This window comes from Hibiscus syriacus, unplaced genomic scaffold (assembly GCF_006381635.1).
Source record: "Hibiscus syriacus cultivar Baekdansim isolate YM2019G1 unplaced genomic scaffold, ASM638163v2 tig00111250_pilon, whole genome shotgun sequence".
Taxonomy (NCBI): Eukaryota; Viridiplantae; Streptophyta; class Magnoliopsida; order Malvales; family Malvaceae; genus Hibiscus; species Hibiscus syriacus.
The window spans coordinates 845,018-864,928 of record NW_024063035.1 but is presented as its reverse complement, the minus strand read 5'-3'; the positions used below and the strand labels follow the sequence as shown (position 1 = coordinate 864,928).

The 19,911-nt window shown below is 30.6% G+C and overlaps 1 protein-coding gene, 1 non-coding gene and 1 pseudogene across 2 annotated transcripts; 2 read left to right on the top strand and 1 right to left on the bottom strand.

The window, feature by feature from the left end:
- Positions 1-1,245: 1,245 nt before the first annotated feature.
- LOC120157381 lies at positions 1,246-4,566 on the bottom strand. The gene is made up of 6 exons (XM_039168523.1): positions 4,188-4,566; positions 3,934-4,046; positions 2,542-3,619; positions 2,300-2,360; positions 1,979-2,202; positions 1,246-1,551 (listed from the first exon to the last, which is right to left on the bottom strand). Exons 3-6 carry the CDS (start codon positions 3,381-3,383, stop codon positions 1,479-1,481), a joined length of 1,200 nt encoding a protein of 399 aa, XP_039024454.1. The 5' UTR covers positions 3,384-3,619; positions 3,934-4,046; positions 4,188-4,566; the 3' UTR covers positions 1,246-1,478.
- A 14,250-nt stretch (positions 4,567-18,816) lies between these two features.
- On the top strand, positions 18,817-18,935 carry LOC120157384 (annotated as a pseudogene).
- Positions 18,936-19,545: 610 nt separating this feature from the next.
- LOC120157383 lies at positions 19,546-19,664 on the top strand. The gene has a single exon (XR_005519134.1). It is a non-coding gene; the product is annotated as a 5S ribosomal RNA (ribosomal RNA).
- Positions 19,665-19,911: the final 247 nt, after the last annotated feature.

Here is a 19,911-nt window from a genome sequence, read left to right as displayed (position 1 = left end):
CTCATGTATATCAAAGTACTTATACAAGAGGAAGAAGATGATTGTTAAAGTATGCTTGAATTCATTTTTTATTCACTTGAAAAATGACATATTTTCTCACATTTAGTTCTTTTTCTTTTATATGTTTTACAGTTTAGTGACTCCCTTTACTCCTTCAAAGTCCTACCACTAGGGGTGTTCAAAATCGGGTACCCGTGTTTTTGGGTATCCTAAATACCGGGTGCCCGTAATTTTCAGGTATCAAAATTTTGGCTTGTGTCTTGACCTATTACATCGGGTACTTATGAAACTCGGGCACTTGTATTTTCGGGTCACATGTACCCGATTTATAATTTTATTTTTTATTTTTTAGAGTTATATTATCTTTTAAAAAATATAAAGAAAATTGTAAAATTTAAATATCTATAATATAAAATTCACACATAAATTTAAAAAAAAAACAAATTACATAACTAAGAAAATTATTAAAAAATTTAAAAAATTATAATTAAACTTCAAATGTTTTGAAGTTAAAATAAATATTCTAAAAAATAATTTAGAGTGTTAATGTGAAATAATTTAAGGAATTAATAATTTGGAATGTTATGGTGACAATATTTAAGAAATTAAGAATTTAGAATGTTAGAGTGATATAATTTGAGAATTATAAATAAAAATTTAATATAAAATAAAAAAACAATATATATATATATATATATATATATATATAATAAATCGGGTACAAGGTATGCGGGTACCAAGTTAAACAACATTTTGTTATATTAAATTGAAATTAGGACCTAATTAAAAATTAAGAATTAAATTATTCTTGGTGATCAAATTGATTAATTCTAAAATATATTTTTTATTAAAATTTGTCACTCGAACGTGACAACAAATTAAAAATATATATATATTTTATTGAAACTTTTCACTTAATCGGGATGAGATTGAATAAAAAATATTATTTGGACAAACTCATCATATGGGCGCGATGAATTCATCATGCACTATAATATTTGCCGTATATCTAAAATTAATTTTTGAGATGATCTAATAAGCTAATTTTTTCATCTACCTGACTTTTTGGGTCAATTTTTCTAGCCTTAGGTTTGGGCAACACAGGAGTAGGACAAAACAAATTTTTTTTATAAACATCGACATCTTATTTATTGATCAATTAATCTAAATTGAATATTGACCAGGTAATCACATGACACCTGCTTTGTTGAATGTAGTTGATAGTTGTGATGGAGGCATAAATGAAAGGCGGGCAAAGAAACAATTTGACACAGCAAATTTAATGTCCACCACTTGTTTCTGGAACCATGTGCTTCTGTTTTTCCTGATTTTAAATTTACATAATAAATACAAATGCATCTTACGGACTGATATTTTAGAATAATTATCAAATAATAAATCAGAAACCTCATCGTTATTCGTCAAGGGCCATCCAACGTCCACCAGTTCTGCAACCACGCATATTTCTGCATTTGATTTTAGACCGACTCAAAACTTCTATGCGCTGCTCTAGGAACTTTCATGCCGAAACCACGCTTCGCTTTCTCAACACTGTTTCAAAATCACATCAACAATGCTTCAGGAATATTATCATAGTAAGGACTAGATTGTAAATAAGATAGACAGATCACGAACTACTCGAGTTTTAGTTTCAATCAACTTAAATTTGAGTATGTTTCGAATTCAAATTTTTTCAATCTCGAGTCGAGCTTTGATTTTCGATTTTGAGTTAATCTTGAAATTTTAAATTAGCGAGCTTTCGAGTCAAGTTTCATTTTTTGATTTCGAGTTCGGGTCGAACTCGATAGTTTTAAATTTGCGAGTTTTGGAATCGATGTCAACTTCAAATTTTTCGAGTTGAGTCAAGCTCAGCAACACTCGAACTCGACTCCTTCACAATTTTATTAAAGAACTCCCATGAAAAAGGAGATGAACCAAACGTTAGAAAGAAGTAAAAAAAGACAGAAGTAGCACATACGTTGGGGCAAGTTTGCCGAGGCTATGTAGTTCTGCACCAGTATCCTCATCCAACACTTTGCCTGATATCTCAATTATGTAAAATCTATCTCTATCAATTGGAAGCCCTCTACTGGCAAGCAGATCCAAATCTTTCTGATGGAGCTCTCTCCCATTTACAAAAACGCCAGTCGTCCCGCCAGCACAATTTCCCGGCATCGGATAGTTAAATTCTTCGATACATGGCTGCAACAGAAATTTATTTGAGAAACATCATGCAGAAATCAAATGACGACAGATACGTGTATCTGTTAATATATACGCAAGAATTATTTGATCTTACATGAATTATGCCAAGACAAGGTCCGCCCAGAACACCCCAGAATCCAGCTCGAAAATCATACCTGATTACATAAAGATCAAGTAATATCAGTAGCAGGTTTTATTTATCAGGCTTGATAAAATAATCCTCCTTTGAATTTATTCCTTTATATGTGAATGTTCACATTTATCATATGATAGGCATGCTAAAACTATTGAAAAAAAACAGAAAACAGATCAGAAAGAAAACCAATGTAACCTTACCAATAGTGTCCCGGACGAATTGCTCCGAACTTTGCAGATATTGCATGGTGCAACACCGAACTTTGCAGATATTGCATGAATGCGTCACGATTACTGTCAATGTTCTCTCTAGGAAAGTATGGATGAGGTGGCTGTTGCTCGGATGCCCCAGCCAACTGATGAGAAGTTCTTCCAAGCAGTTGGGGTCCAAACGCATTTCCGTATGCAGGAACATAGTTTGGATTATGCGTCGGAGGATACAATCCATGCCGAGTCATTTCATTTCCAACGGGGTAAGCGAACTGTTTCGGAAAATGACTGAAGTAAGAGGGTTCTGCCCTATCAGCATGTTTATCAAGTCCATAGAAAGGTATTGGAGGCTTTTGTGATCCAGAAGAACCATTTGGAAACCAGGAATCAGCACCCTCGTATGACTCTGGAGGAGCAACCCTCCCATCAACTGGAACCTTCTCTTTTGGTTTATCAACCACAACACAAGCCCGACTGAGTTGCTCCTTTAGCTCATCTAGCTTCCTCAAAAGCCTAGCACGATCCTCATCATGGAGAATTCTACCAGAACCATCCCGGTCCATTTGAGCCTTCAATGATTCAGCATACCTAAACAAAGAATCCAAAAGATGGTCCGATGTGCCCTCATCTGAATGGTTTGAAATTGAAAATCGCACATCCTCAGCATCAGTTCTTGGGATTCTCGGAAAACCATCCATCTCTTCTTGCTTCCCAACCTGCCACTCTGATATCTGTCCTTCTCTTTGTGATCCACTAGTATATCCAAAATCAGAATCGAAACCCTCGTGTTCTCTTCCGATCGAACTTGCTATTTTATCCTTATTCATGCTCATGTTAGTATCGGCAATAATTTTAGGTTCTTCCCTACTTTTGCCAGTGCAGTCCACATCTGTATCCCTTGCATCACACCTTAAAGGACCAGCATTTGATTTACCCTCTGCACCAGAGGTGTCACTGGAGTCTACTAAATCCTTATCAATCGAAATTTGGGACTTAGTATAAACTCTGCGGAGCCTGTCTTCTTAGGACTTCCCGGAGAAAGTTTCTGCTTAAGGATTCCTAATTTTTTCTGTTAAACACACATCATTCCACCATCCAAATTAGGAAAGACTATAAATTTTATGGAAGAAACTATGCTCATCGGATTGCAAAGGATCTAATGAAAAGGCTCAAAGAAAAACAGGAAACTGAAATCCAAAGCCTGACAGGATTTCATTATTTGATTTCAACAAAATTAAGGAAGAGAGTTGTTTTTGTATCATCGTCAATACAAATCTATAGTACGGCGTAAATTAAAGAACAGAACCCAACCATTGCCGACAAACAACTAGCAATTAGATTCTAATCACATTTAATTGTCAAAAAGAACCACAAAATCCATACCTTCACTATGGTTTAACCAATTAGTTAAAAGTTTGATGTTAACCCAGATCCCAGACTCGCAACAAGAATATTTCTCTTGTCTTCAACAACTTTATCGCCTACCAAACAAACACCTAGGAAAAAGAAAGAAAGAACAAAAAATGAGGAGAAAGGATAAATGCCTCGATGAACAGCAGCGGAGCCACCACATTGGTAAATAGAATAGTCAGAGAATTCTGGGAGAAGATATTTCACACGTTGGACAGCTAACCGACCTTATTTTGGTTGACTCGGCCAGTTTTCTAGTCATTCAAAGCCGCGCCCGACAAGAAGCAAGAAAACGACGCCACGCCGAAAGAAATTTCGTTCCCGGGCCATGCTTTGTAAGAGCTTGAAAGAAAATCCCCGAACGCTCTTGCAAGTTGCAACAACCATCAACATCAAACTCCTAAACTAAAAGAACCTATCTTTTAAGCTAGCTTTGGGATCCCATAAACAGAGAGGTAGGGAAGTAATTGAGGGTTGTGTAAATTTTTAAGAAGGAAGTTTCCCTGTTGTTTTCCTTGGTTTTCTCAGAGATCAAACGGGGTAGAGAAAGTTTGGGAAATTGTTAAGATCATTTAGCAGGGAGGGGAAAACAATGGAGCAAGCTAAACTTGGGTGGTGTTTGTTTTCCTTCGTACACAGTTTATTTTTTTAGAAGATAAATTCTTTTAATGATTCCTCTTTCTATCGTTATGTCTTCAAAATTCTTTTAACATTTTCAAAAGAATATTAAAAAATATAGATTGATTTATTTTAAAAAATTTATTATTGTAGTTATATTGATTATTTAAATTTTAATATTGTAAAATAAAAATTATTTAAATTTTAGTATTGTAAAATTATTTTAAGTTTAAAAAATTAATTTATTTTAGAAGTCTACAAACGTTAATTTAATAAGGTTATTTATTAAATAATTTATTAGTATGGATTGATTTATTTTAAAATATATATTGATTTATTTTAAAAAAAAATTATTATTATAGTTGTATGGATTATTTAAATTTCAGTATTGTAAAACTAAAATTATTTAAATTTCAGTATTGCAAAACTCTTTTAAATTTAAAAAATCAGTTTATTTATATTTTAGTTTATTTTAGCAGTCTGCAGACGTTAATTTAATAAGGTTATTTATTAAATAATTTATTAGTATAAATTGATTTATTTTAAAATATAGATTGATTTATTTTAAAAAATTAATTATTGTAGTTGTATGGATTATTTAAATTTCAGTATTGTAAAACTAAAATTATTTAAATTTCAGTATTGCAAAACTCTTTTAAGTTTAAAAAATCAGTTTATTTATATTTCAGTTTATTTTAGCAGTCTGCAGACGTTAAAAAACAAACAGTCTTCTTCTTGCAGACTGCAGACTTTTGGTCCTCCTCTTCTGCTGCATATGTCTGTAGATGTGGTTCGCAGACTGCAGACCTTTTACCTCTGCAAAAACAAACACCACCTTAATGAAAACACTCGCAAATAATTTGAGTTTAGTCTGTTATATATATAATATTTGACCTTTTCTGGGCTATTTACATAAATACCGATATTTAAAATTTTATTTATTTATTTATTTATTAAAGTAAACTAGACATTTAGTACGTAACGTATTAGTTCTGATATATTTTAATACATAAACTTTCGATTGTTTAAAATCATACCTATCGTTTAATCTTTGTTTCATTTTAGTATCACCATCGTTACAAACTAAACATATTTAATATTTAAACTATCAGTTTGATCCGTTTTAGTACCTAAATGTTTTTTAAAAAAAATTAAAATTTAACATTAAATTTTGAGTATTAGTACTAAAATAAAACAAAAACTAAACTTTATGTATCATTTTCAAAAAATTACAATTTAAGTACTAAAACGGAAAAAAATCGATAACTTAGATACTAAACACGTAATTTATCATATTTTTATTAGTATGTGTGATTACAAGGTAATATATAATACTCTTAATTATTTCATAATAAATGCACAAACATTGTTAAATAACTCATGATCAAACCTAGAACCTCTTCTAACCGCTCAGTTCGCTTGATTCGTGTAATTTTTTTTTATAAATATGAGGTGATTATAAGGTTGTATCTATTTAAAGTTCCTTAATCATTTGATAATAAATGTTCATACTTATGCATATGTAGTGTTTATATTTTTTAAATTAACACATATGATAAAAACATATTAAGTTAATCATATTTTTAAAAAGGGTTAACTACATGGATGAGAATTTATCTTTGTGTTTTGTCCACTTTTGGTCACTGATTTTAAAAAACATAAGATATGATCACTTTTGTTTTTATTTAATTAAGATATGGTCACTTTCGTTTTTATTTAAATAATTTGTGGTCACCCCAAGTTAATTACCTTTTAACATAAGTTAAATATTTGTCTCTTTTATTATATATTCTCTCAATTTAGTCATACTTTTAATAAATTAAAATAAATTTAATCCTCCAATCGAACGATACCACATGTCATGCCAGTATGGTTGTTCAAAAATACCCGATCTGGTTGAGTTGACCCTTCGAGCCGCTGACCCAGTTAAAAAATATCGGGTATTTATAATAAAAAGATCATGTATTTGTAATTAAAAAAAATGATTTTTCAGGTCAGGTATCTGACCAGGTTTCCGGGTCGAGCATGGGTTACAAAATGTTAGTTAACCGGGTACCCTCCAACCCAGTACCCGATTTATTATATATTTTTTATTTTTTATTTTTCATTTTCATTTTATATTAAATTTTTATTCATGATTCTTAAATTATTTCACTCTAACATTAAAAAAATCCTAGTTTCTTAAATTTTGACACCATAACGTTCTAAATTCTTAATTTCTTAAATTATTTCACATTAACATTCTAAATTATTTTTTAAAGTATTTACTTTAAGTTCAAAACATTTGAAATTTAATTATATTTCATTATTTTAAATTTTAATAAAATTTTATTTCAATTATGTAATTTGAATTTTTAAACTTTATGTGTGGATTATATATATTATATATTTTTTTAGAATTTTTTATATAACTTTTATATATATATATATATATATATATAATTTAAAGAAAATATAAAAAATATATGAAACGGGTACACGTGACCTGAATATATATAATATAATATATATTTTAACTTAAAATATTTTTATGTTAACTTATTAAATATATTTTACTATTAACTTAATTTAAAAATATTTCATTTTTATTTTCATTTAAAAATATATAATTTATTTTAATTTTTAAAAGTATGACTAAATTGAGAGAATATGTAAATAACAGAAACCAAATGTGTGAATATTTCAAAATATTTAACTGATGTTAACGATAATTAGGTCGGGTGACCTAATCTTGCTTAAATAAAAAATATAAGTGATCATATCTTATGTATTTTGAAATCAGTGACAAAAAGTGAACAAAACTCAAAGATAAGTGATCAACCGTGTAGTTAAGCATTTTAAAATATATGTTTTATAAATGTGTCAATCTCAAATGATAATTCAATCAAGAAAGAATAATAAAAAGTACGTTTTATCAACGGCAGCTTTCTAAAGTTCGATCAAAACTATACTTTGACATCATAAATTGAAAAAACTCATAATATTAGTTTATATAAAGATAAATGAAATGTTAATGTTAATGTTTATTTTTTTTTTATGAAATTCAAGTGTTGAAGAGTTTTACTTTAATTTTGTCTCTCATATAATCGTTATTTTTTTATATTTACATTTTATATTATAAATTTAAGATATTGTTGACTCTCAACTAATTAAATTTTATTATTAAAAGGTAAATTAAGTTTATAACGATTAAAATTATATATTTTAATATAATAAAATATTTAATTTTATAAATATTAAATTTAATTTATTAAAAAATATATTAAAAGTTTCAAGAATCTAAACGGTAAAATTAAAATCTGAAAAAACCGATAGCGTCTTTCCTTAGCTGTATATTAAGGCTGTCGCATGGTAGAACTTCTCTGTTGTGGAAATTCTCACGTGCTACAGCCTTAATATACGGCTAAGAAAAAGCGATACCAATTTTGTTATTTTTTTTTAATAAAACCAGTAAAAAATTACCGGAAACATTATTATTTCTATCGGTTTTGTTAACATATCCGGTAAAGTGCTATCGCTTTTGTTATTTTTTTCTACCGATTTTATTATTATTAGGCACTTTAGCGGAAATGTTAAAATACATTAATGTTTTAGGTAGAAATAATAATGTTTTAGGTAATTTTTTACCGGTTTTGTTAAAAAATAATAACAAAACCAGCATCGTCTTTCCTTAGCTATATATTAAGGATGTCGCACGTAGGGATGACAGTATGACCCGAACCCGACGGGGAAACTCGATCAAGTTTGGGTCGGTCGGGTTGAATGATATCGGGTCGGGTCGGGTATCGGGGATTTTTTCGGGTTGGGTTCGGGTTCGGGGCAAGGTATCCCCGTCCCGATTATATATATATATATATAATATTTTATATTTTTTATAATTATATATATATTTTATATTTTTATATTAATATATATAAAATATTTTCGGGTTCGGGTTTAAGTATAATATTTCGGGTCGGGTTCGGGGACGGGGTAAAAAAAATCCCTGACTGGGCGCTCCGATAAAAAATTCATCAGGGATTGGGTCGGGGTCGGGGACGGGGATTTATTTCGGAGTTGGGTTCGGGGCGGGTTTCGGGGACAGGCGAGCAAAACCCGCCCCGAACCCGACCCGTTGCCATTCCTAGTCGCACGGTAGAACTTCCCGAATGGTCAGCGTATACATTGATTTAAACATTTAACTTTTTATATAAATTTTAAAATTTTAAAATTTTAAAAAGCCTTTAATTTCATAATTTATTGAAAAATTATATTCTTCATTTAATTTTTTATTTTGCAGCTTACTCTAATAATATATTAATGTTTTGTATAATTTATTTGTTTAATATTTAACTTTTCAATTAAATATATTAATTAAATTATCCTAACAATTAAAATATTAATAGTTAAGATTTAAATATTAAAACATTATTCAAGTCAATCACAACAGTACTTTGTATAAATGTTTAGATATTATAATTGTCCATAATAGTAATAATAATAAATTTATTTATTTATTTTCTATTTTTTGGACATGAAAAATAAAAAATAAATGATCTAAACTTAATATTAAACAAATTCATTTCTATTAAAATTTATTTTTTATTTAATGTGTTTATTTAACAATTCATATTTTTTATATGAAATTTGATTTAAGTTATAGATAGAAATTTTCAGTCTTGAGCTCAATTTGATGAAGTTTTATAAACATATTTTGTCATAAATTATATAACTATTTATTTAATTAAATTTAAATATTCTCATCAAAATATTGTTAATAAAATTTAATCTAAATTTTATAAAATTAATTTTTAAAATATTTTTTATATCAACACGTTTAATTTTAATTGATACAAATATATTTTTATTTTAATGGTAAATTTTAGCTACTTGATATTTAATAATAGTGTATGATGTGGATTTACCATGATACAATATAAATATAAAAAGTAGAAATCATATAAAAAAAATTAGAGGAAGACTCATTAGCTCTTGAATCTCATATAAAAAAAACCGAGACGGACACTTCAGTTATACATCAAGGTCTTTTCAATTCTGTAGATTAAGTAGTCATGTGTTTTTAATAGTATGTTGTTAAAAAATAAATCTATTAATAATATATATATTATGTAGACATAATTATTTAAATTTAAATATATTATAGAAAAAATATTTTCTTAAGGGCACTATTAATTTAAATTATTACATCTTAAAACGTGAGATTAGGTATATCTATTCCACTACACCATAATAGGAAATTGAAGCATGACTTTTTGCGTTGTTAGTTACTATGGTTATTTAGGGTACATCTATGCGACGACCATGGAGAAAAAAGTAATATTTTGTCCGTTGTGGAATTAAGTCGAAACAACTTCCCTTCAAACTTCCATGACATTTCTTTAGTCATATATTAAGCTGCCATACGGTAAAATTACCCCATTTTCCAACTCTAACACCGTTTCATTTTTGTTTGTCCGTTTCAATTTCATTTATGTTTTAGATATAGGCTAAAATACGAATTTGGTAATTAAACTTTATTCTCTCTTTTATTTCACTCATTGTACTTTAAATATTTTCAGTTTCCTCACTGAACTTAAAGGGTAAATTACAAATTTAATCACTGAACTTTACTTTCTATTTCTCCCCTGTTTCATTCAATATACTTTTAATTATTTTCAATTTAATCACTAAACTTTATGCATTGGATTTTTTTTGCTCACTCCTTTGTTAACAACAAAAAAAGCCTCGTCATAACACCGTTAGTGAGGAAACGACTGAGTGACCAAAAAAACCTAATGTATTAAGTTCAGTGAGAAATTTGAAAAGATTTGAAGTACTATGAGTGGAATAAAAGAGAGAGTAAAGTTCAGTTACCAAATTTGTAATTTACCCTTATATATATTACTCAAATAATATCTTCATTATTAGTTTCTTTTGTTCATATAATTTCAAAATATTATAAAATGGTCACTTAGTTTTTCATGTTTCTCCTTTCTAGTCACTTGTAGTAAAATGTCTACTAGAAAAATTTAATTATTAACATCGAAGACTCTTGAATACTGTTGTTGATAATGAATATGTTGTTGATGGAGAGCTATTAGATGTTAAGAGACTCTTGAATACTCAAATGGTGAATGAGGAACAACAAAGAGAACATATTTCATACAATGTGCTACGTCAATGGTAAACTGTGCTATATGATCATAGATGGTGGAAGTTGCACGACTATAGCAAGTACTATCATGGTGGACAAACCAGGCTTAAAGACTTTGACGCATCCAACACTATACAAACTACAGTGGCTCAATAGAATATGACAAAGCAATTTCTAGTTCCTTTTTCAATCAGAAGGTACAAGGATGAAGTGCTTTGTGATGTAGTCTCTATGTATGCATCCTTATGTCAATGAAAAATCATTGTCATCAATCAATTACATGTTAGCCTGGAACTTATTATTATTGTCCATGCCTATAATAATACTCGACCAAGGATCTTTTAATAATAATCATATTATCATATGGACTTTATTATCTTTCAGTTTATTTAAGACACATAAATATAACTAAAAATAATAATGGCAATGCCTTCATTCAATAAACACGGTAAATAAAGTATATCGATACAATCATCTCATGATTGGTCTTTGGGCATACTCTAACAATTAGCACTAATACACTAGATCCCATCAAAACTATGTAGGTAAGTGTGTTTGGGCAAGAGTAGTACTAGGATGGTTAACCACCTAGGAAGTCCTCGTGTTGCACCCCTAATTTTTCAAAATTTTAGTTTAATATTTAATTTCTTCAACATTGTAAGGGTGAATCTTGGGGGAAAAGGTTTAGAGTTGTATTATCGAAATTTGAAAATTTTGAACATCTTTTGGAAGAAATTGATAAAAGGGGAAGACTTTAAATAAATTAAGGGCGCAAGACATTACGGGTGCGAACATACCAGCACTAATGCATTAGATCCCATCAGAACTCCGCAGTTTAGTGTGCTTGCGTGTAACACCCCCAACCTGTATCTGACCTGAATACGAATCTGAGGTGTTATATTGACTTTTCAAAGCTCGTACATTTATAAAACCATAGTAAATTTAAACTTTTATTAACATAAAAATATGTTACATCATTAAGTTCAAAACATTACAACTTGAGCAGAGCTTAAGTACTAACCGACTCTATTTACTTGCCAACACATAGACTACATAAACAAACATAATGTGTAGGGGCTTCTGATCTGATCTTCAAGCTATGATATGCTACTCTACTGCTACTAGGACTGACCTTCTTGCTTTTTTGTACCTATGCGTAAATCACTTACACGCTAAGTAATAGACTTAGTGAGGCATAAACTTATAATAATGCATTTCTTATGAATGTGAACATGCAACATAACATTCGAAATTCTATATCAATTCATATAATTCATTATAAACAATATTGATATTATAACATATAATGAAATACACACTCTTCACATTATTTATAGGCCCATGTATATACTGAGAACTTAAGGAATTCGAGTGCATAGAGGTTGTGCAAATCTACTGTCACCATAACTCACATAAGTTCCACTGAGTGGCATATGAGATTTGTCCCGAAGGACCTGTGAATATATGTCCCGAAGGACCTATGAGTTGTCCCGAAGGACCTATGAAACCCTCGACTCTTGGCATGCCAACTATACCTATAGCTCTCACATTACATAACATGGGCATTAGTATTATATTTCATATAACCATATACTTGTATCATTTCCTTTGTAATCACATTTCCCATATGCATGTAACCATTAATCTCATATCATATAACATAAGTGATTGAGTACATTCACATGAATCATATAACATGTATCGAATCATATGTCAACATATATGACTTATGCATGTTTAATAAAGATTATAATGTATGCATGTTCATAACTATTAGACTATGAAATTAATTTAGGAAATATACTTATCACAAGTCTTATTTCCTTTAACTTGTACCTATAGTATGCACTCACCTTCACCTTGTTTCCTTTGAATCGTTCCTAGTCCTTCGATTGTTCCGGAATAGGATTACGTTTATTATCTATATAAACATATATGGATCCATATCAGTATTCTAATTGATATACTCTAATTGCTCACTCCTTAGTCTAGAAGAAAGGTTGATTACATTTTTTATTTAAGGTATGCATCGGTACACTCTGTAGTGCATCAATACATTCCTTAACATGTGCATCGATGCACTAACTATGCATCGATATACAAATCACATTCGATGTTTCCATTTTTAATGGGTGCATCGATGCACTCCCTATGCATTGATGCACTTATTAAATTCGATGTTTATTTATTTGAGAGTGTATCGGTACCCATTGAAGATGTACCGATGCGCACAACCCAGAAATTTCATTTTGAGCACGAAAATCACTTCATTTTCTACTCAACACTTCATATTTCACCTCCTCTAATATTCTTTTATACACCTACTTAAACTAATTAATACCCATTCAATACCTGTTAAACTTCAAAATCCAATCCTTCACATAGAATTCAAGAATCTCACTCAAATTCCAACATGTTCTAAATCTAATTCTAACACTTTGCATGTCTTAATTAAGTTGATGACAAGTCAAATTTGGTATAGAAATCTACTTAATACTTTCCTATCAAGATTTCACTTTTCTACTTCCTTTCTATAATCCTTCATATACCTTTCTTATTGTTGTTTTAAGATAAATTAAGCTTTTCTTAAGCTTAATTATGTTCTAATGATCAAAACCAAACTTAAATTTCAACTAATAAGCAACTAATAAGAATTCTTACCTTAACCTTGACTCACACGCACGAAGAAGAAAGGAGGAGAAGAGATGTCTGGAAGCTTGGATATTTGCTTCCTCTCATACACGTGGCCTCCATATATACTTAACCAAATTAATTAATTACTTGCAATTGACCATTTTGTCCTTCAATTCCATCTTCCTTGCAATTTAATCATATACCAAATTACAATACTATTCAATTATTCTGCTTTAGTCACCAAATTCTAAAGTTTTACAGTTTAGTACTAACCCGGTAGTGAGGATGTTACATTGTGCGAGAGTAATACTAGGATGGGTGACCTCCTAGAAAGTCCTCATGTTGCACCCCTTATTTTTTCAGATTTTAGTTAAATTTTTAATTTTTTCTGCATTTTAAGGGAGATAGATCTTAGAAAAAAGGTCAAGTATCATATTCTCAAATTTTAAAAATTTTGAACATCCTTTGGAAGAATATGATGAAAGGGGAAGGCTTTAAATAAATTAACAATATGAGACATGATAGGTGTGATAATACCGAAACTAAATCGGATCCCATCATAACTATACTCTCAAGCGTGCTCGGGCGAGAGTAGGACTAGATGAGCGACCTCCTGGGAAGTCCTTATGTTGCACCCTGTTGCGTGTGTGATGTATTGTGTTGTGGCATACAAATATATACAAGTATACATAATTGAACAATTAATATAATAGTGAGTGAGTATCGTCTCCACATGGATTGGAGGGATTTTCAAGCAAGTTATATCAATAAAGTGTCACTAAGTAAAACTATGTATATATATGATGGTATAGAGAAATGAATAAAATGTTGTGGCAAACGTTTTATATGAATGAGTATGGAAATGTTGTGGCAAGTATTGGAGTAGCATGGTGTGACAAACTATGAAGAATATTGTGGCGAAAGTTTATGTTAAACATTGAAGTAAACTGTAAGAGAATGCGATAACAAAAGTAACTGAACTCTGGAGAATGGAATAAGACTTGATAACCTCACACAGTCAAGCTTCTATAGGGGTAATTGGCGGGATTCTCTATGGAAATTAATTTTATGAGTCTAGAATGGTTTATGCTTCCTATGAGTATGTTGCCCGACAAGATTTGTTAATAGTTCTCCTAAACTATCTTTAGCAATGAACCTGATAAAACTAATGCTACGAAAATAGATCTCGGCATGAACTACAACACTAGACTATCGAATAAGCTTTATCTCTTTTATTCGATAAAACCCTCTTCTTATCTCTAATACGGGTTAGAACCTCACCATCCCAGTTTAGCTCATTTGCTCACATCGATCTAATCTAACTCTCTAGATATTAGGAATCCATACTAAGCAAAAGGCTATCTATCGAAAGCTCTTACAATGCTACGCATTTTAAAATAAAAAAATGAGCAAAACAACATTTAAACATAGAAACCATTCAACCATCCATTAACACAAAATAAAAATCAACAAAAGAAAATCTAATACCAAATAATTTAGTTCATGGTGTGGCTAAATTCATCCATCATCATCAACATTAAGTACAAACCCATATAAAATAATAAATAAAAGCACAAGGACAAGAACACTCCCAAATGAGCTGTTGCCATGACACTTAGCTCCACCGCCGCGAACCGCCTTAACAAGCTAGCCTCTCTCAAGGTCCTAGTTGCTACCCCATTCGAATCTCTTCTATGGAGGACACCATGGAAAAAGGTAGAAGAAGGAAGAAAAATGGAAGTTGGTGCAATCGTCTTCAATTCGTTTCTCTCTTAGGCCACATTCCAAAGTCATTTTAATTGTAGGGTACCTTTAGGTATTTATAGTAGGAATTTTCTAGGTTTTGAGCCCTAAATTCCCTTTGTACACTAAGGTGTCACACTCTTCACGTCAATGGGAGGTTAGGCTGGCAAGTGGTCCCAAATATGGTAGCATGGCAGTGTATCACGTGTGGCTGGACAACATGGTAACTTGATAATTTTTACTATTTTGTCTTTTATGCTCCCATATTTGTTCAAATTTGTTGCAACATTTCTTTCTCTCCATTTGTTCAGCAGTCTTTCAACTATCCTTAACCAAAATGCTATAGTAACCACTTCTCCTTAAGCTTTCCTCACCTGCACAACACCAAAAGAACAAGACCTTTCTTCAGCAGCATCAGTTTTCAACAAATAAACGCTGTAACAAAACATTACCACCAAATGCAAATACATGACCTTAAATTCTATGACATGAGCTTTTAGACAACCAATAACCTAAGTAAAAAGGCACAAAATACAACTTTTCTATGGGGTTATCACACCCCTCATTTTTTTAAAAAAATTTTAGTTTAATTTTTAATTTTTTATGTGCCGTAATGGCGGATCTTGGGAAAAAAGGTATGGGATTGTATTATTGAATTTTGAAAATTTTAAACATGTTTTGGAAGAAAATGATTGTCAACATCATTTTTCGCCGGGACGGGAAAAAACTTGTACCTACGTGTTTCGACTTATTTGTGAAATATTCTATTTTGTGAACAAATATTTTGGAGTCACCATCGACCTTTTGAGTTAGTTAGGTTGAATACCTAAAAATTGTCTTTTAAAAGAGTTTTTAAGAAAAACATCATTTTAAAAGATGCATCAATCTACGTGTAACCAGAAATTCATTATTTTTTGTAATAAAAAAGGGGTTCAGGGGTCGATTACGTGTGGGAAAGGATAAGCACCTCCACAACGTCCAAAATTGGTACTCGTCGATTATAAATTGTCTCTAATAGTGGAAATCTAAGAATTCAAATATAAATTTAAGTTACAATCCTATTATTCCAAATTCAACCATACAATTTTTATTTAATGGAAAATTCTAAGGAGAAATAAAAAATATTTCAATATTTCCAATCAAAGAGAAAATAATCCCTAAAATACTTTAAGAACAATATTTCTCTTTCTAACTGAAATGAAAAGAATATAATAATTTCTTTCAAGAATTCAATATTAAATAAAACATCTTTAATATCTATAAATATACATACTTAAAATAAGTATAAAATACACCTACTATATGCATATTGTTGTTTAAAGTCATACTATATATATTATACTAAAGTGCTACACCTATTCATATGTATAAATAGTCATAGCTTGGACTTAAATGCTACACGGAGTTATAACCAATAATGTACAGAACAAACATATATTTCTAACGCATTCAATGTTATATTACAATAAAATATCGTACATATATATAGGTAAACATATGAAAAGCAATCCCTAGTAATAAATAGATATATACTAAAAGGAATCTACATATAATAAATAACTATATAATAGAGTAAATTAATGCAAATGTTTATTATGATTTGAAATGCATGCAAGGGACAGTAAATTTAAAATACCAATTAGAAACAAAAAAAGGGTAATTAAAGCAAAAATGGAAATTAAATGCTGGAAATACAACTTTAACTAATTAACAAGCGAATACTTAAAATAAAAGTATTACGTTAAATAGGCAAACAAAATATAAATACTAAAATGAACATTACAAAAATTAAAGTGCTAGATAATAAAGCTTAAATAATAAATACTAAAATGAACATTACAAATGTAAATAAAGAAATTAAAGTGCTTAAGTTAAAAAATAGCAGAAAATTGTATAACAAGGCAAAAAGGACTAAAATAAAATAAACAAAAAATAAGACGCAATAATTAAAGGACTAAAATTAAAGTACTAAGAAATCAAGGACAAAAATAAAAAGATAGAAAATTAAAGCAAATAAAACGTAAGGACTAAAATTAAATAAAGAAAAATAAAAGGAAAAAATTTAAATGTACATAAAATTAAATACAAAAATAAAAGAGAAATAAAATAAAATATTAGTATTAATTTTTATTATTTAACCCGAAACGTAAATAGTTGCAAGTTGTACCCCAAGGGGGTTGCAAATAAATAAAATATAAATAAATAAAATAAATAAAATTTAGCGGTTAGTGGTTAGATGCTAGTAATTAGTGGTTAGTGTTAGAAATATAAGTAGAGTTTGGACCATAATAATGCGGGTCGTACCTCGGATTGGGTCATCGCAAAGTCATATAATAATTAGGAGCGATAAATAAATAAATAAACAATTGTTAGAGATAGAAATTAGTAGAGTCCGGATCGTAATAACGTGGGTCATACCCCAGATCGGGTCACTGCAAGATTGTATAATAATTCAAACAAATTAATAAAAAATTAATAGTTAGGAGTTAACAGAGTCCGAACCATAATAATGCGGATCATACCCCGGATCGAGTCACCACAAGTCGTATAATAATTAGAAGCGATAAAATAAAAGTTAATGGTTAATTAATAAATAAAATAAAATAAAACAAAACCAAATATACATAAAAATAAAGAAGCGCATAAAGTCGGACATAATTAAATACCGGTGGGCATTGTAATTGAATGTAAATGCAAGTAAACAAAGCAACCAACATATGACCAAAATGCAATAAAATAATAAAACAACAACTAAATTATAATAAATAAAAATAGCAAAAATTGTGACCAAATCGAAATAAAATAAAATAGAGGGGGTTAAAATCACAACAAATAAAAATACAAAAACATGGTGACCAAGATGCAAATACACAACAGAAGTGGAGGCATCTAAGTGTAGTTTTACCCTAAAACAGGTGACCAAAAAACAAAAGAGGTACTAAATGAGGGGGCTTAGGCATGATTTACCCTTTTTCTTAAAATCAAAATATTCCCCCATGCACACACAGTCTGGCTAAGAAGCTTCCAAAGCTTCTTCTGTTATCGTACACCGACCCTCACACGTCGGCCACCGGGACGGTGACTAACCTACACCAATCGGTGACCTTGACCACGACGGAGGAGAATCGACAAAACTACTTGAACGGTCGAAAAACTTCTCCGCTCCCTTTCTATCTCACTATTTTTATTCCCTCTTCAGCGGTCGAGAAGGCTCAAAAACAAGCCTCAACACCGGCCACCATGTCTTGGCTGCTCAATGACGAACACCCAAAATTCCACCGACGCCCGAATTGACCAAGGAAGATCAAACAAAGGTCTAAGTGACCAAGCTTTTCTACCTCTCCTTGTTCTGGACTAAAGCCCCCACGAGATCACCACAGGGCACCAACAACCGAAATTGCCTAGTCGTGAGATGGCCTCTCTCACAAGACGACCACCACTCAACGGTGGCCACTCCCTCAGCAAACAACGATCCCCCAAACAGAAGCAAAGAAAATGAGAGGAAAAAAAATAAAGAAGAAAGAGTTTTTTTATTCTAGCTTTTTAGGGAAAAGGGGTTGGTACATAGTTGGTTGGGGTTATTATAACCCCAACTAACATAATATTTTATTATTATTATTATTATTATTATATTTTTATATATAATAATAATAAAAAGGAATAAAGAATGGCGATTACAATGATAAAAAGGGGAAGGGTTTAAATAAATTAAGCGTGTGAGACATGACGAGTGCGATCATATCAGCACTAATGCATCAGACCCCATCAGAACTCCGCAATTTAGCGTGATTACGCGAGAGCAATACTAGGATGGGAGACCTCATGGGAACTCCTCGTGTTGCACTCCTATTTTTCAAAATTTTAGTTTATTTTTTCCCGCACAGTAAGAGAGTAAGATCTTTGGGAAAAAAGATCCATGCTCATATTATCGAATTTTGAAAATTGTGAACATCTTTTGGAAGAAAATTATAAAAGGTGGAAGGCTTTAAATAAATTAATGGCGCGAGACATGACATATATGATCATACCAGCACTAAATCAGATCCCATCATAACTCTGTTATCAAGTATGCTCGGGTGAGAGTAGTACTAAGATGGGTGAACTCCTAGGAAGTCCTTGTGTTGCACCCCTCATTTTTCAAAATTTTAGTTTAATTTTAAATTTTTTCGCATCGTAAGGGAAGATCTTGGGAAAAAAAAGGACTGGAATTGTATTATCGAATTTTGAAATTTCTAAACATGTTTTGAAAGAAAATGTTAAAAGGGGAAAGACTTTAAATAAATTAAGGGCACGGAATATGACAGGTGCAATCATATATGCACTAATGCATCATATCCCATCAGAACTCCGCAACATTTTTTTAAACTTTAGTTTAATTTTTATTTTTTTCCGCACCGCAAGGGTGAATCTTGGGAAACATGTAAGACTTTAAATAAATTAAGGGCGCGAGACAAGACAGGTGCGATCATACCAGCATTAATGCACCGGATCCCATCAGAACTCCATAGTGAAGCGTGCTTGGGTGCGAGTATTACTAGGATAGGTGACCTCCTAGGAAGTCCTTGTGTTGCACCCCTATTTATTTAAAATTTTAGTTTAATTTTTAATTTTTTCCTACCTTTCAGTGACGTTTTGAGGAGTCCTCGTGTTGCACCTCTCATTTTTCAAAATTTTAGTTGAATTTTTAATTTTTTCACGTTGTAAGGCGAATATTAGGAAAAAAGGTATGTGATCGTATTATCGAATTTTGAAAATTTGAGCATCTTTTGGAGGAAAATGATAAAACGAGGAAGATATTAAATAAATTAAGGGCACGAAACATG